Source organism: Protomyctophum parallelum (assembly GCF_964188405.1).
Source record: "Protomyctophum parallelum genome assembly, chromosome: 7".
NCBI lineage: Eukaryota > Metazoa > Chordata > Actinopteri > Myctophiformes > Myctophidae > Protomyctophum > Protomyctophum parallelum.
This window is the reverse complement of record NC_139705.1, coordinates 24,404,419-24,432,302: the sequence shown is the minus strand read 5'-3', so window position 1 is coordinate 24,432,302 and position 27,884 is coordinate 24,404,419. Positions and strand designations below refer to the sequence as shown.

The 27,884-nt window shown below is 40.6% G+C and overlaps 3 protein-coding genes across 8 annotated transcripts in view; all 3 read right to left on the bottom strand.

The window, feature by feature from the left end:
• Positions 1-845: 845 nt before the first annotated feature.
• tas1r2.2 (taste receptor, type 1, member 2, tandem duplicate 2) lies at positions 846-7,588 on the bottom strand (the record flags this gene model as incomplete). The annotated part of the gene is made up of 5 exons (XM_083769721.1): positions 7,319-7,588; positions 4,986-5,264; positions 3,708-3,836; positions 3,023-3,143; positions 846-1,777 (listed from the first exon to the last, which is right to left on the bottom strand). Exons 1-5 carry the CDS (start codon positions 7,577-7,579, stop codon positions 846-848), a joined length of 1,722 nt encoding a protein of 573 aa, XP_083625847.1. The 5' UTR covers positions 7,580-7,588.
• Positions 7,589-9,915: 2,327 nt separating this feature from the next.
• Positions 9,916-20,063, bottom strand: rer1 (retention in endoplasmic reticulum sorting receptor 1). 2 transcript variants are annotated; one of them, XM_083768426.1, is made up of 8 exons: positions 20,001-20,063; positions 17,351-17,453; positions 17,029-17,133; positions 15,395-15,491; positions 15,168-15,246; positions 14,428-14,563; positions 12,174-12,228; positions 9,916-10,496 (listed from the first exon to the last, which is right to left on the bottom strand). In XM_083768426.1, exons 2-8 carry the CDS (start codon positions 17,429-17,431, stop codon positions 10,486-10,488), a joined length of 564 nt encoding a protein of 187 aa, XP_083624552.1. In that variant the 5' UTR covers positions 17,432-17,453; positions 20,001-20,063; the 3' UTR covers positions 9,916-10,485. The 2 variants fall into 2 exon arrangements, with proteins under 2 accessions (XP_083624552.1, XP_083624551.1); XM_083768425.1 differs by having other exon boundaries at positions 9,916-12,228; positions 20,001-20,062.
• A 246-nt stretch (positions 20,064-20,309) lies between these two features.
• Positions 20,310-27,884, bottom strand: part of tp73 (tumor protein p73) — a gene marked incomplete at its 3' end in the record, with an annotated part of 45,514 nt that continues 37,939 nt past the window's right edge. For 2 of the 5 annotated variants that reach the window (XM_083768417.1, XM_083768419.1), the window contains 8 exons: positions 27,060-27,169; positions 26,232-26,374; positions 25,949-26,037; positions 25,366-25,493; positions 25,021-25,175; positions 24,517-24,652; positions 22,999-23,092; positions 20,310-22,534 (listed from right to left, as the gene is read on the bottom strand). In XM_083768417.1, coding sequence (XP_083624543.1) covers positions 22,133-22,534; positions 22,999-23,092; positions 24,517-24,652; positions 25,021-25,175; positions 25,366-25,493; positions 25,949-26,037; positions 26,232-26,374; positions 27,060-27,169 — 1,257 coding nt within the window. Of the gene's footprint in view, positions 22,535-22,998; positions 23,093-24,516; positions 24,653-25,020; positions 25,176-25,361; positions 25,494-25,948; positions 26,038-26,216; positions 26,375-27,059; positions 27,170-27,884 lie in introns of those variants that run through there. The other 3 variants (XM_083768416.1, XM_083768418.1, XM_083768420.1) reach the window with 2 other exon arrangements.

The following is a 27,884-nucleotide window of genomic DNA, read 5'->3' as shown; positions in this document are numbered from 1 at the left end:
ATTTGACATTTATTGAAACATTTGATTTATTAATGATAATGAATTTATTTGTAAAGCGTTTTACAAAGATTGTGACAAGGTGCTTTGCAGAACTGAGAACATGTTAAAAACAGCAAACAGCAAATAAAAAGCAGCAGTCTTAAACAAGTAAGAGCTGATATAAGCACACAAACTTAGGAAAACCAGTTGTGTATTCAATTTTTTCTGTATGTAAAAGAGGACACTTTTTTCTTTACATAATTTGTCAAAGATTATTCAGAAAACGGACGTTTTATCAGCATTATGTCCTGCTCAATGTAACAAATAGCTAAAAAATACATTTAGAATAGGTAATGCTCATAAAATAAATTTTCATTTAAAAATAAAGTTTGAAAAAAAAAATATATATATATTAGGCCTATAGAAGAACACTTTCATTCACTTCAACTGGATAGCATATTCAAAATTTCATTTTTATGTGGTTACACCCTTTGACATTTTCAGGCATATTTTCATTGTAAAAATGGTGCAAATGTATCTTCAAATTACATTTTTAAATGTGTCATCTTGTCAAGGCCATTTAGTCACAGACCCTAACACACAAAAGACAAATATAAGTCTTGCTACAGTAGTTTAATCATGCCTGCTGTTCACCTGCACTTGGAATGTATCTAAACCAGTGGTTCTCAAACTTTGTATAATCTCAAGGACCCCAATAACTGAGTGTTACTTCCGGATACATTAGGTTCCATTTGCACACTCTCATAGTTACAGACCTATAAGGGTCTATTTGGAACCCTGTCAAGGAACCCTGATGGTCTCTGCATGGACCCCACTTTGAGAACCACTAATCTAAACAGCCTATGCTACATGCTCATGGTTTTGGTATAGCTCTGAATAAGACCTTGGAAGTACTGCTGTGTGTTCTTCTGGGGCTGAAATATTATGATGTAGCACTTGGGCAGAAAATACCAGAGCAGGATGCAATAGAGACTGGACAGCACTGCGGCTGCATTCAGAGTTTGGATGTACTTCCCGCGATACATCACATATTCAGTGGCAAAGGTGATCCAGGTGAGGATGAGCAGAATAAGGCAGAAGGTTATTGCTTTGGCCTCATTGTAGTTTTTTGGGAGGTCTTTCCCCATGTAGGAAAATATAAAGCAAAAGAAACACAGAGACCCTAGCAAAAGAAGAGTAATATAGAGACCTCCACCTTGGCCCGGGTCGCAGGAGAGTATTATTTTGTCTTTGTACCAAACTGTTTCATTGTAGGGTTTGGGGGTGTCCGCTGTGTATTGAACAAGAAGCAGAAAGGCTTGGGTAACAAAGGCCCCTGTGATGACAAGCCACTGTCCATTATATTTAATCCACCAGCTGTTGAATTTGGGGAATTTCGCTGCCATTTTGAAGACGCAAACGATTTGAAAAGAGCGCACTACGAAGCAAGCTAGACAGGGAGTGTAAAACAATAGGAATGGCAAATACCGTAGGATACATCCGGCAATCGTTGGCTTATCAAAGTAAAAGAACACACTGATACTAGACACATTTAGGCAGCCCAAGATGAGGAAGCACATCGGTCCTCCAGCAGACTTGACAATTGGCGTGTTGTAGTTAATGGCAAAGAGAATGGCCATCGCTGTTGAAAGGCACACCAAGCCCCCAGTCGCAAACATGATCAGTATGGCACCTGAATCTGAGAAAGGGACATATTCTACTGACCGTAGAATACAAAATGTACTTCCTGGTTTAGACCACTCTGTGTCCTTACATTTGATGCACTTGTAGGGATTCTCTGTTTGATAGGAGAGAGAGGAAATTCAACAATATTATGGCACCACACTCCCTTGAGTCCTTGCCCATGCACACACAGAGTTTGAAATTGGTTGGTCCCATATATGCAGATGTCCATATATGGACATATTGGTTGGATCTGTCGCTATGGACAACCAGATCTCCATATATGAACATATCGGACCCTCCCATTAGCCAATTTTAATATACTAGAACAGTGCGCATAGGGGGTGATCAGGTGTGATCAATTGGCTAATAAAGGGTGAGGTCGCGCTGCTCGCGCATCATTGTGGTGGTGTGAACATGTGTGTCAAATGCCCCACCCAGTTATTATGTATGTGTCCCTTTTATGCCCATATATGGAGTTCATTGTCAGGCATGCCAAATGAGGCTTTTGTGCTGGTTCTGGACAAATGCAGAGTACCCGTTCCACCCATCTGTCTGTGTCCCTTTTATGCCCATATATGGTGATTTCTGTATGTGTCTCTCTGTGACTCTTTATTCCTATATGGAGTTCTGTGTCAGGCATGCCCAAATATGGAGTGCTGTGATGTCAGAACAGGCCAGCTCCATATATGGACCATGGGCAGGGTTCTGGACAACCGTGGGTCCAGACACCGGTCACTGCACTCCATGTGGGGGTGTGGAACGCGTGTGTCAAATTTGAAGTTGCTGGGGCGAACGGTTCTCGAGTTACATGCATTACAGCCGTACACACGTACAGACAGACGTACAGACAGACACAGAGACGTGGTGCATTTATTATAGATAGATAGATAAGGATATTGTGGCAAACCAGGGGAAACTCAGCCTCAGATTATTTAAATTCCCAGCTCCCGCCTCCCAGCTGGTTAGTCAGTCAGCGCAGGCACACCTGAGCATCACGAAGATGGTTTTTAGACAGCTGGTGGATGGAAATGAAGCTCCACCCACGCGGGGGGGGGGGGGGGGGGGGGGGGGGGCTTTTCCGGGAATCTGGCCGATGCGGCTTTTTGCCGCGTGGGTGGAGCTTCATTTCCATCCACCAGCTGTTTAAAAACCCGGAAGAGCGGCTTTCGGTCGCACATGGAATCCCAAGTGTGCTTACACCCAGTTGGAGGCAGGCAGCAGTCTACAATTTTGGCTGAATGTTAAACTATTTTCACCAATGTTTGCCTATTATGTGATTTATGACGCTAGGGTTCATGTAGTTAAATGACTGTGCAGAGCGCAATTGTTCTACACCTCCGGTTCGTCATTTACGTACCTGTTGTATTCACATAGGAGCCATTTGAACAGATTTCACAATGGAAGCAACATTTGTGGATGCCATCTTGGACCTTTGCGTAACCTGGATCACATTCACGAGAACACATTGCTTCAGGCACCTGTACAAAAAGTACACATGCATGCATGTACAGACAGACAGATAGATGCAAAAGTCAGTGAAGACATTAACCATATGAAACTATAGCATCTGTGTTCTGGGCATGTTATAATAGGCGAACATTTGACTCGTTGAATATATCAGATATACAAGCTCGTCGCAATGTGACACATATGAGCTTGTAAATCTTATATTTCTGCCATTGGCACACAACAACGTATATAAGGTTTAAGTGGTTAACCAAAACGTTTTGACCTATTAAGAAGAATTTAATACATAAACATAAACATCTGCCTTAAAATAACATTCCCAAAATTGTGTGAATGTCAAGAGTGGTTATGTTATGGTAATATACAGCCTAATGAAGTTTTAAATTGGTTCTGTATTTGAGCTACGTTAATGCACTTGACATGGCTTGATCGGTTACATATCCTGCATACTAAATCCTGAAAATGAGAAAACTAAATCTGGATTGACTACTTACTGTTCCATCGGTTGTGTGCCACTGAATTGCGGTGTCATTAATGGATAACCGGACCACTGGATTAGTTTCAAAGAAGCCAACCTTCTCTAGCTGGCCACTCCTGTTCCAGAAGACTATTGAATAGTCCTTGTGCATAGGGTCACCATTTTTATCAAATTGAATAGACCTGTTTAAAAGTGTAAAGTTTGACTTTTTCAGTTCGGCTAGGACCTGAGGAAGGGACACAAAGCAGAAATGATAAGCAATACATGGGTAGGCTATGCTCCCAAATGTGGTTCAAGTAAACCATAGTTCAACAAGAAAATAATCCACACTAGATGGGAAAGGGAGATTTTGTGGATTTATAGGAATCTTCAATTATTATTTCTTAGCTTTTATATGAAGTGCATAGGATAGCCTAACATTATTGTGTGCTATGATAAGCACACAAAAGCCCCAAAGGTCAACTCTTGACCTTTGGGCAATACAAGCTCCTTCCGTCAAAGTCAACTGAACTTTTCTTCGGGAAGGGAAGTGATGTAATACATATTGACATAACTTCTGAGGGGCTGTCTCAGAACTTTTTCTCAGAACTTGTGCACCCCTGGATATCTTAGGACTCTCTGAAGTAATTCGGAAAGCCTGTCCGAACCGGACGTTTGTTCCGACGTCATTAGGACTAGGAGCATACATTTATTGGCCTTCAAGACATCTGGCGATGCACAAGTTCTGAGAAAAAGTTCTGAGACCGCCCATCAGAAGTTCGAAATTACACGTACAACTAGTTACATCACCCTCCGCCCCTCTTTCAGAAGAAAAGAGTTCCCGATTACGAGCCAAAGAACCACTTCCAGTAATTTAGCACAATTTTTGTTTAGTGTTTACTACTTTCCAAGTTAGCCTAGCCTACTTGTATAGACCTAGCTAGCACACACTTACGATGTACGGAAACACTGTAAAATTGTTCCGGCATTTGCCATCTCCACATTGTAACACATTGTGCAAGGCGTGAGCAAGCGAGTACACCGCTGAATAAAGGAAAAAAGAATAAGATGGATCCTCCGCAATAATGTCTTCTGGACGTTCACTACTGCAGTTGCAAATTTGATTGCAAAATATATTTTGGCCAGCATCAGCACATGTCTTCTTATAGGAATATATAAAAGTGTCGAATGCTGGTATTGCCACCTCTGATTCAGTGATGCCAAGTACAGTTCCGATCTTTTCAATTCCTTCTTGTTTGGGGAGGTGTTTGTTCTTTGCCCAACCATCTCCTGCTATCCACACCTTCTTACTGATATTAAGCCTTATCGCAGAATGGATGAAATCTACTATATACCTTGCTGAGGAAAAAACAATAATAATTGGTATGCCCTGTGCCTCTATATCGTTCAACATGGCAGTGTAATTTCTATCATCGGAGAGAGCTTGGGCAGATGCCAAGCAGATCTTGGTGCCGTTGATCTGTTCTTTGAACAACTCCATAGCGTCATTGCCGTAGGCGTCCTCACTCTTGATGAAAGCGACCCAGCGCCAGTCAAACTTCAGTAGGATTCGAACAGTCAGCTCTATGTTATCTTTATTAGAAGGTGCTGTTCGGAGGAAGGAAGGATATTTCTCCTTTGATGAAAGCTTGGAACTTGAAGCTGCAAAACTCACCTGTCAACAGAGGGACAGATTGAAGTTCCCTTTTACAGTATATCAATAAGCACTGTACAAGTCTTGATGATCCCTTTTCCCCCCCTAAATCTTTATCACATGATTTTTTGGTAACCCATTTTTCACCCGGTGCCAATTGTCTATAAACTGTAATCCTGGGCGCTATACTCCCTCTGCCAATCTGGGAAGAGCCCCGAACTAAATTTATGCTTCCTTCAATGCATGAGTGAGAAGGCCGCAGGCCGCTCTTATGATCACCTGACTACCTGAGGGGGGAGTGTCCCTGGTAGGATGTAGTGCCAGTTCCTTTCCCCTCCATCAGACGCCCTGGCTGAACAGGTGGAGGCAGTATAGAGACCAGGATTACTGCATTTTATTTATTTCAAATGTATTAAAAAAATCTTGTGATGATCCATTATTAGCCAATAAGTAAAGTAAATGTTTCAAACAAGTCATAATGTGGAACATCTGTCCCTTTAACTGTTTGCTTGTGGTGTCTCGCCAGATGGCTATCTGGTATGGGGTCGTATTTTCTTGTGGTATGTTGTCTCAGCTGTAGGGCATTTGGGGAGTATATAAGGAACACCAGTACAAGACTGCAGGTCATGTAAGTTTTGGCTCCTTACTCGAGTAAAAACGCTCATACTTTCAACTGTGAATTATTGTCTTGCCTCTATTGTTTTTCTGAGTATGTACAGATCAGGGGGGCAGTCAGCCAGATATTTCGTGAAGCCTCATTTGAAATCGGTAGTTCATATAATGGCCTGTTGTGGCGCTGGACTGGACCCAAAAAGCCCCATAGCTCCATAGAGGCCCATGTATTTTGGCCCAACTTCACCTAGACTGTATTACCTTAATAAACATGGTCATGAATACTTTCTTCTTCCAGTCACTAGTTTAAAGTCTCATTTCTAATGTCATAATATTCTTTTTGGAAAATTATGGTCCCATTAATTAAAAAAATGACCATAAAGAAAAAAAAACATCGCGTATGTTCTGAGGGGCGTGGCTACCGTTACAGTCTATGATCGGGATTCCCCTCCCACTCGAGTCAAAATAAAAACCAACGGAGAAGAAGGGGGGAAGTCCCGCCTCGTTGTCTGGGCAGCCAATGGCCAGCTGGTCCAAAACGGAGCCAGCCAATGGCCAGCTGGTACCAAACGGATCTAGAAAGATGGCGACTTACATCAGGAATTACCATATTATTACAGGCTTCATTTTACGTTCATGTTAGACCCGGCGAACGCTTTGTCCATATTTTTTACAGTCTATGGTACAGATCCTTCAGATTCCCATAACACATCCATTTTTTTAGTAGACTTTTTAGCAACATTCTACATCCTACGGGTCTGTCCAAATGTCTTGGGCTTGGGTCATTTTGTGGATGCAGACACTCTAAAGTGTTTAGAGAAGTTGTCAAAAACACATGAATGTAGAAATGTTGTTGAAATGTTGTTGAAATATTGAAAAGCTTACACAGTGACTTTAAAGTAGACTACTCCCCTTGCCATCGAACGTAACTTAAAAATTTGGTTTGCTTCTATCTATTTGGTGTCGAACTGCCATCCATGATTAAACTGCAGTCTACTGAAATTGACACTGAAACCTATAATCACAAACAGTGACTCACTATCTATAGAAGTGCAGCATTAATTGTCAAAACCACCATTCTGGGTCAGAAATGCTGCTCAGTAGTTTTATTTTTATCCTCTGAGATTGTATGGCTTTTAGGAAAGTTATTAAATGTGCACCTATTTTGTTTGGAACGGGTGTCACTCACTTTACTATAATGGCATCCTTCCAGCAGCTAGGGGTTGTGGGTTGTAGGCAATTCAGTAAAGAAACTGAACTGGCTACAACCTATAGCTGCTGGAATGGTGCAATGCTTCTGAGACCCCGTCCAGACAGAGACGCTCTGCAATCTACCCGCAGACGTTTTTAATCGTATTGCCGTTTCATCCACACTAAGGCTACAATTCTTTAAGCAAGTTAATTACCTGAAACGTGAAAATAACATTTAAAATACAATAGAATTGACATGTAGCAATATTTACCATAGGGATGAGATTCATCATGAAAAAGGGGGCCACTGTGATTGCTTCGGTACTTCCCATTGGGCCGATCAGAGCTATAACTTTAGACTTATATCCATTCGGGTTTCTCTGAGGTTTTATCAAGCCATTGTCTGATATGAGGTTCAGAACAGCCGGGAAGTTAAGGATGTCTGAGCAGTGGTCAAATATCTCATAACCGAGTGACACATTTGGCAGGAGTGTGGTAGAATTGTTGATTTCCTCTACAACGAACCTCATCATTTGAAATTGGCGGTAAGCGTACAAGCTCAACTTGTGCCTAGATGGAAGAAGAAAAGGTGTTTCAGGTCAATTGATTAATTGATTGAAAAATGTATTAACAGTTTGTAGAATATAAGCACAGGAAAGCACGGTTCAATACAATGTCTGCTAAGAGGATTAAAAAAAGGGAAAAAAGGGGACTTTTTTCCAGTCCCAGGGGCCAGTTTCGTATTGCAGACACCCGTAAGTGTTCTTTGAGAGCGGTTTTGAAGGAGATTAGGGATTGTTGGTAGCGCGTTCCACATTTTTGTCGCATATAGGGAAATTAATTTAACCCCTTGTTTGAGCCGAATCTGGGTTGAACGTGGAACTCCCTCTGGTGGTGTTGTGATTGTGGACGCCGTTGACGTTTAGGAAGTAGTTTGACAGGTACATGGGTAAAGTTATCAGAATGATAGGATTCATTTGTTGTAAAACAAAATCAATTAACTACTGAAACCTGTAGTCCCCAGGGTCTAGCCCCCCTTTCACTAAAGATAAAGACCTTCGCCTAAAATAACCTACAAGCTCACAAGTCGCATTGCGACACATTGTAAGCTTGAAGATTTCATTAAATGTTTGTGGGACACCAGGGTTCATGTAGTTAAACGATGGTGTTGTAGTCCTATGCCTGATCTGCCATGATAGAGGTCACAGTGCACCCATGTCAACAGAGACATATGGGTACATTTTTACACCTGTCAAAAATTGACATATGGGTATACTTATTTACTTACTTATGGGTGCTGACAGCATTGTTACGCTTGACGGCAGAAATAAGTTACATGAGTTTCCCAAACTTTTTCAGTTTGAGACCCAAAAGATCATTTTGGTGTCTCCCTGGGACATCAACCACTTTTTCAAGTCTGTACTTTTTCAATCAACGGGCACGGTTCTATTCATGTGTCATACATTAATTCCGAAAAGGTTTATATTTGAACAGGAACATGAGACTGAAGCATTGCCAAAACACAGTGTTGCCAGAGCAGTCTTGCAGCATCTGTGTCTTTAATCTCTTTATATGTTATTTTTGACTGACAATTTAAGGACTTTTAAGACTATACTATAAAAAAAGATCAAACATTGGCCAAATTATCAAATAATATAACAAAGTTGTGAAAATATTTATCTATGTCCCAAGCAATTCTCAAGTGAAGCATGCATATAGGTTACGTATACGTAGGCCTTTTGTGTGTAGCCTAAATATAAAATGCAAAGACAGTTGCCACAAATAATGGTTACCTGGAGCAGTCGATGGCCACTGGTCTGTATTGAACAGTAGAGCTGCGGACATCGTGAACAACAAACAGGCCACCTAGCAAATGATCTCCTTTGAGCTTAATGTCAGAGGCTGTGAGAGAACATTCAAGCAAGACGTGTGGAAGAAATCCCAACAGGCACAGAGAGAGAAGCAACTGCTTCATTGTTGGTTTGACATTAGATCAATTTGATGTGGCATCCGTGCCAGTACCTAGTATTAAGTACCTTTCTGAATAGCTGGCACACCCACCATGCTCATTTCCATTCAGTAGGTTCATGTGAGATATTTGTTTATAAATGGACGGTAGCAAATGCACACGCAATGACTAATCTAGGCCATTGAACAGCCCCTACTAGAATGACACCATTAGTGCAACTGCTGCATGAAAACTACAACCTTCAGCCAACATTTCATTAGCAGATTGTTGTAATCACTGTTATTACAGTGATTAAAGTGATTGTGGGGGTGCTTTTCTTGCCTATTTTATTGATAGTTAACAGTGTAGACAGGAAACACTGTGTCCTGCTGTCAGGCATCAGGGCCTATATACGCCTAGATTGATATTATGCTTAATCACTCGGATATTGGATTTCCCAACCACTGCTTTACTTGACCACTGACAGTTAAACACAAAGAATGTCCTTATAATCCATTTGATGAATTTGCATTAACAGAAATATTGCTCCAACTTGATTGATGCCCTGGCAATGCATGTACGCCATGCTGAGGAAGAAATTGCTTGTGCAACATTGTGATTTCTTTGTTTATTCTTGTCTGTAGCCTACTGTACAGTAAGTACTGTAACTACACATGGCATTGAGGCACTTCGTGTCATATTTACATTCACTGTGGACAGACGTTTAAGTGCTGCACTTCAGCACATTGTAAAGTCAATTCCATATTGGTATATGAACAAGCGGATTTGAATTTGTGGGACTAAAGGGCTAATAAATGGAACATCATGACATAAAATCTTAATATCATTTAGGATGAGATCTTTATTGAATTGCTTCAACCCTACAGAAGGCCTAAAAATATATGAAACTGACACAACATACTGCTTGAAGGGACACAGTCTCTTTAATAGCATTTGAAGTGAAAAAATTACACGTAGTTATTAAAATCAAGTTTTTCCTTTTTTATAACTGCGGCACAAGAAACCAATAACATGCAATCTATTCCATTAGAAACATTTAATAAATCCAATCCGATCTGTAATCCAATAAACCAGTTCTGCTTTGTTTTATATTTTTCAAATAATGATGGGTTTTTAATTGAACACTCAGAAAACAGTATTATGGTTGAAAGAAATAATGCAAAATAATCTCAACAATTTCAGATTTTTAAAATATATATACAAATCCTCAAGACAATTCCCCTTGGAACATGAACTTTTTACAGGAAAAAAGGTTTTGATCCCTCACTACAGTGCTGATCAAGGTTTCAAAAAATCAAAAAAAATCAAGATACCTCTTCTGGATACCAAAAATATGACTGCCAACACTTGTTAGGTTATCCAGCATACTGCTAAATGTAAAAAAGAAAAATGATCAGAGGGACAGAAAGAGAGAAGCTGCGATCCCCCTTCATCCATTTCTTACAATAAAAGCTCTCAATCTCAATTTTCTTATGTTTCCTCTGCAAAAGAAAGAGAGAGAACAATATTTTTGCTTGGAATGGTTAGATATTTTACCACAACTATTTGCTTTAACACAGAATGCAAGGGAGGAGTACAGCAGCTAATCAGTTTAAATGGAAAGGACCCTGGGCTTTCAAACTCTTATTTCACTAGAAGTTTCAAAGCGCAAAATGGTCCCAATTGAAAGAGGAGTTCCGAATTAAAAATTCTGGCAAGAGTCCACCTCATGTCAATTATTCCCAAATTAACTTTATTAAAAGAGAACACTGGCAGCACACTTTTCAGGTACAATAGGATTCAGTTAAAATAAAAATATATTCATTCACAAAATTAAATATGTAAAAATCATTGGCATTCAATTTCAAGCAATACACCCACCCACCCCCAATAAAATTGTTATATATAATTTGGTTTCCTGGAGTGCTTGATGACACGGTACTCCATTTCTGCCGTGCTCTACAAGGCGTAAAAGCAGAGAACTAAGACAAATGGTAGGCTAAGGGCTATAGCAAGCTAAAACGGGCTTGGGTTAGTGATGCTGAACTTGAATTACGCATCCAATGATGTCGCAATTAAAAACAAAATGGAATGACGACAACTAGAATCATCCATGAAGGTGTGTACAGGTTATATCAAGAATGATCACACCATTCACAGATTTGTTAGCAACTACAGTAATATCTGCTGACAGCCAATTAACCACTTAAACCCGCTCTGTTAAGTTCTGCTCCTTTTTATAAATTCTCTCAACCCCAAATTTCTTTGCCAAAAATAGTCCATCTATTAGCTCACAACACGCTGCAATACACTGTGAGCTTGTACGAATGTGCTCCCCTCGATAGAGACTTTAGGGTTCAAGTGGTTATGAATTACTTTTTGTGACACAAGTGATTATGTCAATACGATTTTATTATTTTGGCATGAAATTGCCATCATTATGATGAGCAACTTGTGTGTTTAATGAATGCATATTCAAGAAAGAAAAATGTGACTAATCTAAACAAAACGTGTGCATCTAGTACAGAGGACAGTTGAGTAGGACACTCTCAAGGCCAGAGCAGCAGAACACTTGATCACAACAGACAAAATAATTCTTTCAACATGGGAAACCTCTGATGTACTTCAAATGTAACTTTTTCAGTCTTACATCTACTTGGTACCATTTTAGCTCCAATTTACTTTTCAAGGTACCGGTGTAATGGAATACAAATGTGGCAGCTATTGTTTCAATTGGGAGACAGATATTACTGATAGTGCCATTACAATGCAATTACTCTCAGTGCGATAACTTTCAGGTGACTTGTTACTTACCCCCCCCCACAGGGTAAAAGAAAAAAGGGCAAAAACTGGCACCGTCTCACCTACGAACTCTAGCTCAATAGATAAATCCCATACCCACCATTAAATAAACAAAGGCAACATTTTCAAGGCTAACTTGATCCTCTCCACAGCTAACCTCATATCCAACACTGTCCTTCCATGAATCAAAACTATTTTTTTCAAATTTAATCTCCCCCCAACCTCACCAAAAAAATAAAAAATAAAATAAATCACTGTCCCCTAGTTACCCCCCACTTTTTTGCTTTTTTTTGTCACTTTCTTTTTTAATTCCAAATGTTAAAGGAGGGGAGAGGGATGTTTTTAGCTAGCAAAAGGTTTCGCTGTGTCTTCCTTGCCTTTGTAAGTCCTCTTCCCGTGTGTGAATGGTAGGTATCTGTACTTGACCATATGCTGGAGATGAAAGGGGAGAAGAGAAGAAAGGAGAATTAGCAATAGGCATTCTGTGTTTCTCAACACTTCCAGTGCGCCGGAATTAAAAAGAAATAAAGGCAGTGCCCAGCAGATGAGGCACTCTGAAAAGCTTCCATTTCCCTCCCCCCAAACCGGGAGGTATAATCCATTACTTCCATTACTACCTCGCGCTGTCACATCTGATCTCTCTTTAGAAGCATTAATATTCCAAACGAGATGCTTGGTTACGTCAGAAGTGAGGACAGAACATCATCATTCTGATCAAAATCGAGGACATATTTAGAGAGAATAGACAGTTTTGTCAGGCCGTAAAAAAGGAAGTGAACGGCTACGCGCATGCGCAAAACGCATGCGCAATGACGTCGAGCATTGTACAAGGCGTTGCACTGTAATAATTTGATTAGTAGGCATGGCTGCCTACCACTAAATATTTTATCATTTCAAACCGGCATGCTGGCAGCATTTGATAACACAGCTGCGTCTGAATAACTTCTGTCGCCCGACAGTGACATCACTGACAAATCCTTGTCTTAATTGAATTCTAGCCTTTTCACCCAGCCTCGAGCATAGATTCATGCTTGAGTGCACACAAGTTGTTTTAATGCTCCTGCTGCTGAAACAGTACGCGAGTGGGATTAAACAAAGATTTTCCAGCAAATCTGTTACACCTACTGTACATTCACAAGTCAACATTGTCAATATAGTATATTGACAATCAATGGCAAAGTATATTTTTAAAGATATTTTTTTGCGGCTTACGCCTTTTATTGATTTTTGAAGGGACAGACAGTAGGCTGACAGGAAACGGGAGAGAGATGGGGGGATGACATGCAGTAAAGGCCGTGTCGGGTCCGGGAGTCGAACCCGCGGCACACTGCGACTGGATTACCAGTCCGGTGCCCAGACCGTTACGCTACGGCCTGGGCCGGCAAAGTATATTTGATCGTAAAAACACTCATCTTTTCCACACAGCACTGACCGCATTGACGCATACACAGAGAGATGAAACAACAAGCCATAGAGAGAGACACAAAGCGAGACTGAGGTATATAGTACATCCATGGAGAATAAAGTTATGTCATCAGACATTATTATTATAACATGCATCCTGGTAGAGATCTGTAATAGATTGCATAATTTAGCTCATAAATCTGTCAAAATGCATACAAGTTAACCTGACTCCGCCAGATGGCAGCAGCAGTGAGTTCCTCCTCCTGCTCCCATCTGGTCCTCTCGGGCAGAGACGATGTACTCTGATCAAATACTGATCGGAGCGATATGCTGCCGCTAGAGGCGGGATCAACGCGAGACTGCCACAGCGCAAATGTAAACACAACCTAACAAGACTACAACTCGAACTTATTATGGAGACATCAGATTTTTGTCCCGTTGCTTCCAGTTCATCGTTTCTGCTTGAGAGAGCCCAGATGCAGGCAGGAGGAGGGAACTTGTGAACTCAATACTGCCGCACTCTGGCGGAGTCATTTTACATACAAGTTGGCTGGTCTGCAATACAAACATGTATTTTTAACCCATTCTGGGCGGGAACCCCTTTATGTTATACTTCAAGATCTACAAGCTACGAGATTGTAGATCTGCTATTTTTGATAAATCGTGAAAATGTGTCACAACGTTGGAATATATATTCTGTCAGAGCGAACGCTTTTAAACTCATGTCTTTGCTTCTGGGGGGTGCCTGGAACATCATAGTTTCAGATGGGGGTCGGTGGCCAAATGCAGATATTTTTTGGGGTTCTTGACATGAAAATGTTTGAGAACCACTGACATAGAAACATGGGTTTCCTAGCAGGTCTAAATGGGTCAAGACTATAGGTCAGTTCCCTGCCCTAGCAGCTCATGACTATAGGTCAGTTCCCTGCCCTAGCAGCTCATGACTATAGGTCAGTTCCCAGCCCTAGCAGCTCATGACTATAGGTCAGTTCCCAGCCCTAGCAGCTCATGACTATAGGTCAGTTCCCTGCCCTAGCAGCTCATGACTATAGGTCAGTTCCCAGCCCTAGCAGCTCATGACTATAGGTCAGTTCCCTGCCCTAGCAGCTCATGACTATAGGTCAGTTCCCAGCCCTAGCAGCTCATGACTATAGGTCAGTTCCTAGCAGGTCTAAATGGGTCAAGACTAACGGTCAGTTCCCAGCCCTAGCAGAGAGTGCTTCTTACCTTGATCTGCCTCTTCATGGTGATGCAGAAGAGCATGATGAAGTACATTACAAGTATAGGCCAGAACACTGGCACGTTGAAGGCTTCAAAGAATGTGCAAATCATGGCAATGACGATGCCTTTCGTTGCAGAATGCCTGGTGATAAACATTAGACACAAAACATTGTTTATTTAAAGGTGAAACATTTTATATCATTTTGCTAAGAGGAACTGAGAACTTTCAAATACTTCGGGGCAAATGCCTATTGTATGTTGTTGACTGATGCAAAACCACTTCCTGCTTGGTTACAATGGTTGACAGACTTTGCATAGAAACAAGGTCATGTGGGTGACACAAAACTAAACTGCCGTGGCTTAACACAGAAAAGTCACCATGACACTCGTGAGATTGGTATTATGATTTAAATTAGATTATCGTATTACAGTTCATCCTTGAAATAGTTTCTGATTTGATACTACAACAGAGGGCTATTGAATAGTGCGAGGTCCTGCTAAAATGTCTCAATGGCAATGCCAACAAAGGAAAGATAAGGCAGACCTTTAACCCATATCACTGACTTACACAAACTATAATCATTCAACCCAGCATCATTGGTTTATGGCAAATTGCTACATCCTTTAACAAATGAGCTGTACAGTACATGACTCAACCATAGACCACAGAAAGGAGATCATTTGTAATTACTCTATGCCGATGAGAAGGACGGATGCGATATGATACGGATGAGGTAGGCTCTTACCAGAATTTGAATTCGGGCAACCTTCTGATGAATGGGCGGAACTCTTCGTTCTGCTTGGTAGGTAGGGCGGGGCCCTCGTCTGCAGGTGAGACAGGTAAAACGAAGCAGTTCATTAAAACGGCATGTAAAAACAACACCACTGCAGATGAACCAAAACAAGAAGCTCATTTTTAAAAGCAAAGTAGATGACATTGGATCAATCAGCGGTTTTGATATATCAAACTTGCCTTCGTCAAGCAGTGAAGGATCCACTTTCGGTGATAGAAAAGCGATGAACAGGTTGAGGTGGTAGATTCCCAAAGCATATGTAACTATATACCAACCCTGGAATGCAAGTGATAGAACATCAATGATAAGCCACTTAGTGGGTGTAGCAGTGACTTGGCAAGCAGCCAATGTGCATTCAAACAGTGTGTCAATGTGTTAAAAAGCTATATTCTATCTAGGAATTCACAAATTCTCTGAGTCTGTGTGTGCCTCTCCCGCATAACTCCAGTACTTGGCCTTTGTATCGCAGAGGACCCAAGGGTGTGTCGAGTGGGGAAATCGGTCTGTGTGTGTGTGTCTGTCTATGTCCCATATGGAGGTCTCTACTATATCCATCTGTCTGTGTCCTTTTATTCCCATATTATTTGGAGATCCCTGATATCATCAATAGACTGGCCTCAAAGTATTATGCTAAATGGTCCTGCACTAAGTACTCTGTACAGTGGGGATTCTGACAAAAGGTACAATTGGTATTGCATAAGCATAATAAATGTGAACTTCTGCTAAAAAAAGCCAATTCATAAATGCATTCAAATTGCTAGGATTTGCTATTAAATTGACAGCTCCAATATAACAGGTTACTTCCCCAAGAGCATGTTTCTGCACAATGTACAGGAAAATGGCAACAATGTAAAGGAACACACAAAGGTTTTGGCAAACAAACCCTTCAATAACTTCAGGCTCTCTATATGTCAATACTTTCGCAGCAAGTCAATGCATGGCCGAAGGTGTGGCCGAGGCCCGAGACTATGCTTTGCCCCCTGTCTGTCCGTCGGTCCGTGGGCACGCACAGCCACAGTCCCTGGATGCCAGAGTAGAACCACATTTTTACATTGGCCTGTTATAGTGCATCCATCAGCAGGCAGATTTTTGGAGACAGTCACACTAATCGGTACACAGTATCTCTATACTATAGTCATGTGATCTGCAGTGCTTCTATGTAGGTGGTGCGCTTCATCTTTCCTGGCTTTGCCCTGGGTTGGTTGACTTGGTTCCATATAGTGTCAATTTGCTTGCCTCTAGTTGTGGGTGCCTGACGCAGTGCCTCGTCCTTCTCTCTCTGACTTGTCTGTGAACCAGTGGTCACCACATTGGGACACCACATTTCTGATGTGGTCTGTCCATGTGACACCTAGTGCTGCTGTGAGGGTCCATGTCTAAAAGCAGTACTACCGACTCCACTGTGGCTACTTGAGGCATCTAAAGTTTGCAGGAGTGGCTCAAATCATGAATGCGGCTGAATTGCCGTGAAAAGCTGAGGAAGAAATGCCACACTTTTTCTACGCTGGCCAATTATAGCACCACCAGGAGTCTGATTTTGATATATTACTCCTACACATCTTGCGCAAATATCACGCAAATCGGTACACATTATGTCTATAGACTAATCCGCAGAGCGGTGCCTTATAGGCAATCAATGCTGCGGTGTCAAGCTGCGCTTAATTTGACACCGTAGCTATGATTGTCTGCAGGGCACTGCTCCGAGATTCGTCTATTGTCATGACTGAATTCCAAACATTGCTGGCCCACAATAACCTACCTGACCTGTGTTACCTGTCAGTAACACAGATCAGGTAAGATCACAGCATCTTACCTGTAATATGTACACTCTGATCATGTAGATGAGAGTAAGTAGTAGACTTGCTGCCCATCGCGCTATATAGAAGGGTGTTGACTTGTCTAACCATGACTGATAGATCTGAGAGGGAATAGACAAAATAATCAACATACCAATGGCAGAGGAAAACGAAATCTTATATGAATTGTTTTGAAATGGATAAAAAATGCATTGAGAATTATATTGAGTGTCACCAAATTCCTTTTGAACTGGTGGCATAAAAAAGTAAATAAAGTAATAAATCCAAAATGCCTTATCATTTCATAAATAAGATGATTTTAGGTTGCAGAAAGTTTACCTGTCCAATACGTGTGAAGAAGGCACCGACTGCAGATGGCTTCCCATGGATTGAATCCCCAACACTGTCCCCTTCTGACATTCTCTTTATGCAGGACAAGTGTCTATCCATACAAGAAAAAGTACAATACATTCAGGGCTACAGAAAGTTATGGTAAGCTGGACAACATAATGTAGCCTTATAATTATAGTACTTTTTGATACACTTTCATTAGTAGTAGTTATTTTAATAGCTTAATCACATTGTGAAATGGAGATAAAACTGGGAACAAGGTTAGTCCCTCCTTAGTGTAGTTTCAGAATATAGGAAATAGAGCCACACCGATAAATCGTTCTGGCTGATTTGATTTTTTACATGTATTTTTAATTATTTTCAATCTTTTGTACAATTTGTAGAATCAAGAATCAACAACATTTTCAAAAATAGGAACAATACGTTGCCACGGATTGTGAGTTTGCAGCTATTTACCCCTTTTTTAAATAAAATAGGTCACTTTGTGTATTTCATATTTACTAAAAACTTGAATCAATTTTATTTTCCCCCCCCAAATTGATAAGTGCACTTTACAAAGAATATTGGACAAATCATCTGTAATCGGCAGTCTAGAACTGTCCAAAATCGGGATCAGCATCAGACCCAAGTACAGTTAGGCTCTATTAGTAATTTAGATTAGAATGGACACATTGTACAGTTTAGTAGTAGTTTGAGTACTGGTGGATTGACAGTTGGTGCAACCACATCAGGAAATGGTGACAAGTTGTAAACAGCTCCAAACTTAACTGCTTCTACACTTAAACTGGCAACAATAATATGTGAAGCCTTTTCAGACGGCTGTTCAAATAACTGAATTTAGGCTATAAAGCACTGCCATTGTGGAAAAATCTTACTTTACTAGTACTATAGATCAATTACTTTGAGGATCCCAAAGAACATCTAGCATATAAGTCAATGACCTATAAGGTGTATTTATTGGATGGGCTGCAAGGACCCCCTGGTCTTGAAGGGGAAAACAGTCTTTGGACAGTTGGCAAAGTAATTAAGGGCAGGTGTCTGTTTTATGTGCTCATTCTGAAGAGATGTACAGTAGTTGATGTATTTTATAGTTACTTTGTCATGATGTCATCGAAAGCAAGCTTCTAGTATTTTTGTCACTGCAGGGCATTGTCAATCAAGGCCAAGGGTTACAGGGTACAGTATTTAACCCTGTCCCTAGTCAAGCACAGGCGTTGCTGATAGGAAAAGGCAAACAGTTGTTTAACTGTGCAGGCGAGGGCTGTTGATTCTCTACGTTGACTGTTTATGTATGTATTTTGTATGTAAAAGGCAAAGTATAGTTCTTTGGACAGCAGACAGCTTATACATCTTTATGTTGAACTCAATGAACATCTTGGACAATCAGTCTTTTAAGCACACGTTTGAAGTAGTGAACTTCAATCCCTGACTGTCAGCAACCAGTAGCGCCTAAAGTATAGGACTTGGTCATTAGTTACACTATCTTTAATACTATCTCTAATAGTGTGGGCAGGGTCCTAGGTGCCTTTCTACCCAAGTAATATCCTCTTATTAGAAGAAGGACCCATGAAAGGATCAGAGACCCTTTAGCTTTTCTCATATTAGAAAAAATAAAAAGCTAAAAGTAGTTGTGTATACTGCCTGTAAAAGAAGTGCTTTCGAGATTGATGCCGATAAAGAATAGCAGACTTATGCACGCGTACATAGCAGTATATTTAAGATTATGGATATAGACCAAGTCCAGCAACCTGATTGTGAAATTTGTACTGCTACTATGAGCTGGAAGGACCTCTCTAGATTGATAACCAGTGGTTTGTTAAAGCTTTGTTAGTTAGCTTCTAATCGAAACATTATACTTAAAAGGCGAGGTTGTAAGGGAGGGACTTGGGGAGGTAGCTACAATGTGTGAGTGTAACAACAAGTACAAAACCGTACACTGACCAAGAAATGAAACTGAAAACTTGCATCTGCTTTAGCTAGCTGCTAGCTAGTAAGCAAACCAACAAGTTCATTTATACCACAGAATAGCTCCCTTTTCAATTCATAACAAAGCATCAACATGCTCCACACCGTCACCGTGCTCAATTGTAAATATTTACATAGTTATCGTGAGACATTAGGAGAGTAACGATGGCTACATACTAGGAATAGCTAACTAACCTCGAAATTATAATTTGACCCTTCCTCTAAATATTATCCATTTGGGTTGTGTAGTTTTAGTGTACCTACTGGTCCCCCGCAATGAACGTTGAATGGTAGAACAAATCACTACAGTTCCCACAAGTCCAATGGGTTAAAAGCTACAACCGGATGCACGGTCATTGTAGTAAATCGTGCCTTTCACCTCGTTGACGAATACCAACAATGGGGGAAGGTTTGACTACATCTCCCAGCAAGCATTTCGCAAATGTGACAACTCACTTCCGGAGGTACGGCACTTTCGCTCGCTAGCAACGGCTTCTTAGCCAGCTAGCTAACTCTGGTTAAAAAAAGGTCTCCCACCATCTAGTAGTAGCTGCAGTTAACCGCTGAATACAACACTTGTTACAATCTGTATTTCTTGATTTCACTAGCTGCGAGCGTCACCAGTTTGTACTTGAAATGAGAATGGAAATGCTCAATGACAACGTTTCCTTACCTGATGCGGCCGCTGTGTCACTCCCGGCTCTTCTACCCTAGCTAGCTAACTAGCCACCTATCGTGCAGCCAGGCTACTACTGCTGTGAACCACGTCAGTATTTCCGCAAAGGAGACCAAAGACTAGAAAATACGGCAGGCAAAGCAGTAGAGCTCAGAAAAAGACGCTCGCAGGAATGCGCACATATTGGGTGGGTCTGAATTATTATGGTAGACCACTGGATAGATGGCTAGATAGGCTACTGAGACTGTAGTTTTTCTTCTTACCCATTTTTATAATAAAGAAATAGAAATGCGGGACTTTGACCGGCACATTTTTAATATATAAAACACTGTTAAACAACTAATAATGAACTGTGAACATTGATAATATAGCAGTAGACCTATCTAGCTACATATGAGTATATCTCGTAGGCAATGTAAAGGGAGGGAAAAAAGTTTTCTCTCAGTTACAGAAAAAGAATAGCATTTATAAAGCAATAAGGCATAATACTGATTATAACAACAAACAGGCCTATGTTCCTTAAGCATTAATTAAAGTGCTCATTTTGTGACCAGTTGGCATGTGTCGGTTGTGGGAGTGCGTAACTGCACTGCAAAACACACAGCTGAACAACTTGACTTATGCTTATGGTGACCAGTAACCAACTGGACTGGTCTTTAATAATGAAGCTCTTGTGCTCTGCTGCATGGCTAGAGATGCATTACAAAAATCTACTGTAGGTCCAAACAAGGAACACAAACGAAAGAACTTCCTCCTAATCTATTTTACAACACTATTACACTTGCATCACCATTCATTTTAAACAGAAAGCAAAAAAAAATGGAATGTTATGACTGACCATGGTAATCAACATTCACAAACAAGTGCCAGGAAGATATTTGCTACAACTAGTTCTCCTTATATTAAGACCTCGCCCTGCAAGGCATAGCAAAATACACAGAGGGAGAAAATGTGATGCAGCATCTCACCAAGTGTTATTTCTGATTAAATCCCTAGTGTAAGCTATACAGTGTAATACTGATTTCATTTTTCTTGTTTAATTTTACAAATGGTCTCATGCTGATCGTGATTGATTACAACAACTGATTATTTGGACTGTCAAACAAATCCATCATGGATGGATTGCAGAAGCTAATTATTTGTGACAATATTTCGTTTAGTTGTTGTGAACACACATACACACACTGTTAATACACTTAACAAAAATGTTTTACATTGAAATGCTGAACTAGTGCATTTAAACTAATTAACTTTAGCCATTGTAACACCTGACTATGTCATCTTGTCTGTGAGCTTGAAGTTTGATTTCAAGTCTATAAAATCTGGTTCAAATGAGAGTTATATTAGGAATCTAAATGTCCCTTTTCAAACACATACTGTATCTAATACAAAACATTTACACAATATATACATTTGTACAACTGCAGATCAACAATAAATAAGTAAACTGAGAACTAAATATGCAGTCTGCTCAGTATATTTTCAAAACAGAAAATTGCAATTAATGCTTGCCAAATGGTGATGTGTCTATTGCTACCATCTCTGTGCCCGTCATCACAAATGTAAATGTGAGGTTTATGGCTGAAGTAAAGTTAAACTGTAGGACATTTGAATTATCACAGTGCAACGTGAAAACATCCCATTCTCCAGAATGGTCATTGTTGTCCAGTCTAACATGCATGTCAGAGTGCTATTGTTTAACTCCAGGCATAGTCCAGAATCCACACTGTGCACATAGGTTTGCAGTGACATTTCCAAGATTTATAATATTCTATACTGTATAGAAAAATATAGGACACTGCTAATGAGATTACGTTCTATTGTCTCACCTCATGTTACATCGCTTGGATAGAACATGTCAAAGCACGAGAAACGGGCTACACAGGAAGTACATTGACACAAAATATATCAATTAAAGGACCTTCCATGACCTTGACTCCCTTACAAAAATCAATGACTGAAACAGCAACACATAGAAACACGTTTGAAAAAACATTGTATTATTAAAGTCATTGTTATCTAAGTCATGTCATGGTAACCGTTACAGTATATTGGCAATATAAAGTGCCAATACTCTTTTACGTCTCTATATTCACCCCCCGCATTTAAAACTCCCTTCCTCTCTTTTCTCAGTGGACATCACTGTCCATGAACTCTTCCTTGATGGAGTGCTTGCTGCGGGATACTTTGCAGTCAGGCATGTCAAAACCAAAGTCAGCCCACTCGTCGGCTGCGGCTGCCATCCCGGATGTCCCCACTACACCTGGCCGGTTGGGTATAGTGATGGTGTGGCGCACTCGAAAGTGCACAGCCTCCATAACACGCTGCCGCTGGAGTTCCCCACCGGTAGAGCCGATGGCTGCCATGGCGCTGGCGGCCATGTTGCTGCTGGAGCGGACCAGCTGCTGGCCATGGTAATCGTGGTGATGGGCTGATGAGGACTGAGGAAGGGGGGCACCCTGTTTCATGTCCTGTAGGCCTCGCCAGATGGTCAGGCGGAACTGCTCTGGGATCTTCAGAGCACCTAGATCCTGAGTGGAAGAGGTAGAGATGGATGCAGTGTGAGGAGAGGAAGATATAGATACGAGAAAGAGAACATGAGATGGTAGTCGTGTTTGGAAAATATATATATATCTTTTTAAATTATTGACAAAGGGCCGTCATGATAGCTGGGGGCAAAATGCCTATAAACTGTATAAACTGTGATCAATGTAAAAAATGATAACATATATTATGCACTTGGTAACTGCTCTTTGAATTTTGACATGCTGTTAGGTATGGTCATAAGATTTTCAAAAATCATCTCAAACTAATTCGGCTCGCCCCCCTAGTGGTCAGTTCGCAACTTTGGAATGAAACGAAAATTCAAAATTCAAAAACTAGTCACCAAAAGCCAAATCTTGCTGAGTTCGCCCCCAGCTATGAATAAAAATGGACTAAGGAAATATTGAAAGCTCCTTGTGCGCAATAAACGTAAATATTCTTGATTCTTTACCTCCATGGAGAGAGTCTGGAGATGGTAGATAGTCTGGAGACCTTGGGATGTGAAGTACTCAATGAAGTTCTGACAGCCCAGACTGGTTAGAAAACTGTAAGAAAGGGGAAAAAGCAGCGCTGCTTAGACCATCCATCATCAGGGCAACATTAAATAGGTAAAATGTGGAGAATGACATAGTTTAAATCACATCGTGTGCTTCATCAGAATGTGAATGTGAAGATTTTTATAGCGACGAATGACCAAATGGAAACAAACTTCATTCACTGATGCTGTATGTCCTAATCTATTTCCTCAAATCACAATAAGATTGGTTCTACCATCCAACACTGAATGTGTTCTTAGCTTAATTTAATAGGGAATATTATCAGGAATAGTATAATAATAAGTATAGTGAAATTAAACAATTTTTTATCATTCATTCATATCAGTGCATGCAGTTGTATTAAATGATTCGTAAAGCCATACTTGATTTGATAAAAAAAACAATTCTTTATTATAAATACAAGAAAGTGTAAAAGCTTTAACAATATACATAAACAAAAGCTAAACTGTACATGAACAGAACAGTCACAAAACAAATGAGTTGAACAAAGCCTATAAAAACCATTTAAATAGCATAAACAAAAAAACAAAAACACAGCAACACTAGTGTTGACACTATCTTAAAAAAAAAAGTATGCCACAAGTTTTAAATTAAATTGAACTTAGAAGACATAAACAGTGGAATATTTGTTTAAACAAAACTCTCCTCAAGTGCATGGCAAATGGTTCTAAGGCTGTGTACAAAATGACTGTGTGGATATAAAGTGATTATAATTATGTCACACAGTTTGTAGAAAAGTATCACTGGTATCCATCCAGGGCTCCATATGCAAACCAAACCCTGAATGTAGAACATAAGTCCATTCATTCAAATATTGCCTCAGTGGGCACTTAAACAAATTCAATTGGACCCAAAGAGGGCACCTTTCCAAAACCTATTTGACCCAAAACGGCCAGGCATGACTCAAACCTTTTTTCCACCTTCATTCCTTTTTTATTTATTTATTTTTTACTTCAGTGTCAACATGACAGCCGTTCCTTTTTCTAACCTGGGGACTGCATTCTATATATGTTTGCCTTTAACCCATTCAGGGCAGCAACCCCTTTTGGTGTTTTAAGCATTATGTTACTTTATCTATTGAAAAATAGCAGATCTACAAGATCTACGAGCTTGTAGATCTGCTATTTTTTGCTAAATCGTGAAAATGTGGCACAAATCTTTGAATATATATTCTTTCAGAGCCAACGTTTTGTTTTTACTTCTTGGGGGTCCCTGAAACAACATATTTTGAGATGGGTTGCCACAGCCAATTACATATATTTTTTAGGGTCCTTGACATGAAATAGTTTGAGAACAACTGACAAACATGGGTTTTTCAGAAAACTGTCAGTATTTAGAAGACATTTTGTAGAATCGACCTCAGGTCTAAATGGTGTGGGATTAAGAGGAAGTGTCATTGGAGACTGAGGTACCTGACGAGGCCTGGGTCTGGGTTATATGGAGGGGGTGGGCTGCAGTGGGATGTGGACACTATGGGCTGACTGCTGTGATGGCCTCCGTTCATGTCACCGTTGACTTGCATGTGGTGGCTATTGAGCATGTTGGGACCTGACAGAGTGGATCAATAAGATTATCAGCAGATGAAGCAATATGCTACTGGAACCATTTTCAGTATATACTGTAATGTCACTGATATTATTTACAATGGTTTTTTATCTTTAATTGTTTGTTCTGTGCAGCACATTGAGATAAAACAATACATAATGCATCCATGGATAACTTGGCCAGCCCCCCACCCCTCCCCCCCACACAAACAATCAACAGACCATGTGGGAGATAGTTAAAGTACCCTAAAAATACATTATAGTTTTAGTTGAGACACACGCACGCACGCACGCACGCACGCACGCACGCACGCACGCACGCACACACACACACACACACACACACACACACACACACACACACACGCTCACCCATATGGGCCATGGTGTTGTGGTTGAGGGTGTTCTGCTGAGGCTGCTGCCCCACCAGCTGGTTGACTGAGGGCAGCTTGCTGTAGCCTCCATGGGCATGGAGCTTGTTCATGTTGGACAGTGGGGAGTAGGAGGAGGGAGATGCTATGTGGCTCCTACAGAGAAGAGAGAACATTGGGTTTGCAGACATATGTTGATGGTTCAAGGTTCTTTATTGGTATGCGTCTTGTGTCCAGGTACATGAGAGTAAAAGGTGATTTTGTCGACATTGCAGCTGCTGATGGCAGCAGCTATGTGCGCGCGCACACTTGTGTGTGTGTGTGTGTGTGTGTTGATCTGACTCACGGTCTCTGTAGCAGCTGTTGCTGGGCTTGTTGTCTGTAGGAGTCGATCAGTGGCTGGGGCACAAGCTCCACTAGCTCCAGGCTGTCTTTAATCTTCATTAGTAGCTCAAAATTTTCCCTACCACGCACCTGCACACACACACACACACACACACACACACACACACACACACACACACACACACACACACACACACACAGTCACACACACGATAGATGGCGTTCAGCAGAGTGCATACATTCTTTAGTATGGTATTATAAGTGTAAAGAGTATTATGCTGTAATGACTGATGAGATATATCTCTATAATATTCCACAGACCAAAATATAGCAGTTGTAGGCTATAGTATACTACTGTACACAATGCACCATATAATATATGAAGTTTCATAGGAAGGAATAACGTTACATATGTAAACATTAACCCATTTTCTATAATACTGCAGTATTTCAATGGCACAAGAAAATATCTGAAAAGGCTATAGGCTACTTGATGGATGTAGTGAAATATGTTCAATTATGAATGTGCATGAGGCCTTGGCTATATGTGAAAAAAATTAATCCAAAAAATATCAAAGACTTACAGGAATATAATAGATTTCTTCCTCTCCGTGACGTCTCTTCTTCATATTAATGTTTGGGCTGGGAATATTTGATGGGGACTGTTTGAAGTCTGTAGATGAAAAAACAAAAAAGTCAACAATATAATGTTTGTTTTCTCCCATACTTTTGAATATTTGGTTCAGTATGATGTTTGGTGATAGTGTATGTGCAAGATGACAGCTGGGTGGGTTCTTGTTAATTCATTTTTATTTTGCACACGTTTTAAGAAAGGTTTTAGAAAATGCTCACAATTAAGCGACTCACTCCGCTTGTTGGCATTTCCGTTTTTGGCCACACTGTCATTCAGGGCCTGTTGTTCCCTGAAGTGGTCCTCGTCTGCTTTGCGGTCGCGGCCCGGACATGCACATATTCGACCTTCAAACGACCTTCTGCCCAATACCTGACCACTGCAAGAAAAACTGCCATTATACAGCTATCAACCATTTGGACAAACAAACTGTGGTCAGCTGACATTTAACTTTCAGAGATTTATTTATTTATTTTTTATATTCAGGCTGAGGGCTAAATGGGAATGGAATTATATACTGTAGATTCAAAGAGCTGAGAATCAGAAGAAGAGAAGAACACATTTGGTTTGTCAGCAAGTAATATGGACACATAGCTGTACAGTATATGTCCAACACAACAAAACATCTTAATATTCAGGAGCTGCAGAATAACATTTAAGCAGCAGTCTTAATTCATCTATAACTCAGAGAGTGTATAAATGTTACATTTATACACTCTAAATAAAATAATAAAATAGTGCCTTAAAACAAGATTTCCGTGAGTGCTGGTGTTTTCTCTTTTAGAGATTACTTTTTGCAAAGTTACTTACCCGACAGCGCACCCGGTAAATGCTTAGAGAGTTAGGCCCTCATTTATCAACGGGGTTATGGGTGTACACCAGGTGTACACAAGGTGTACACCAGGTGTACACCCAAATGTGGGTGTACACAAGGTGTACACCCAAATGTGGGTGTACACCGCGTTGATAAATGAGGGCCTTAGAGTTGTGCGAGCTACTACCTGATAGCCAAGATACACTCTAAATAAACACTCAGGATTTGCCAGCCTACACTAAGAACTTACTCTCTGGTCTCCAAGGTGATGATGATGAGGATGGGTCTTCTGTTCATGCCACCCACACAGCTGCTGTTGCACATGAAGTTATATAGGATGGTTGTGAATTCGGTCCCGACCTGCAAGACACAACAGCAGAAATACATTGGGACTTGAATTTTGCATCAAATGGAATGAGAGGATTCTCGTGGCTCACACGGCTCAATGTTACATTGATATCAGTGGCGGGCCGTCAGGGGGAGCTGGGGGTACGGCCGTTCCCCAGGCCCAGGACTCCAGGGGCCCCCCCTTCCAGCTGTCAAGAGCCCATTCCAAGCATTATCTCAGGGTTCTACAAATGTCTATCTACATGCATAAGTAGACTTAGAAATAAAACTAGTGTTGACTAATCATTACAATGGCTCTTATTTTGAAGAGTAAGAGGAAGTCCATTTCGGTTGTAGCCAAGCTGCCATTACAGTTGTTATGATGCCAGACAGGATAATCAGACACAGGAGTGCTATAGTCCTACCAAGTAGTAAACAAGAACCCATGTGGATTAAACACAAGCTTTTAGCCAAAGTTCATATATTTACGATATGAAAACGATGCATATGTGACTTAAACAATTTACACACTTTGGAAGGACGTTAAACATGGAACCTCTGCAGCATTAGGTGAGTAGTTAATTGTAATGTATAAGTCTCGTGCTGGCTCACAGTGGTAATGTCATCAACAGCTGCCCAAAAACAGGTAGGCTACACTGCAGTACAGTAGTTTATCTCACTGCCTGCAAGAATGTTATTCATTGAAGTTCACTTAGCCTGCTTATATCATGCCCCAGGAGTGCTTGTA

Coding starts and splice junctions, on each gene's coding strand:
- rer1 (XM_083768425.1), bottom strand. CDS start 17,431: ATGTCAGAAGGGGACAGTGTTGGGGATTCAATCCATGGGAAGCCATCT. Junction 14,564..15,167: donor TTGCCCGAATTCAAATTCTG/GTAAGAGCCTAC, acceptor GTTTATCACCAG/GCATTCTGCAACGAAAGGCA. Junction 12,229..14,427: donor CCATGAAGAGGCAGATCAAG/GTAAGAAGCACT, acceptor TTTCATCTCCAG/CATATGGTCAAGTACAGATA.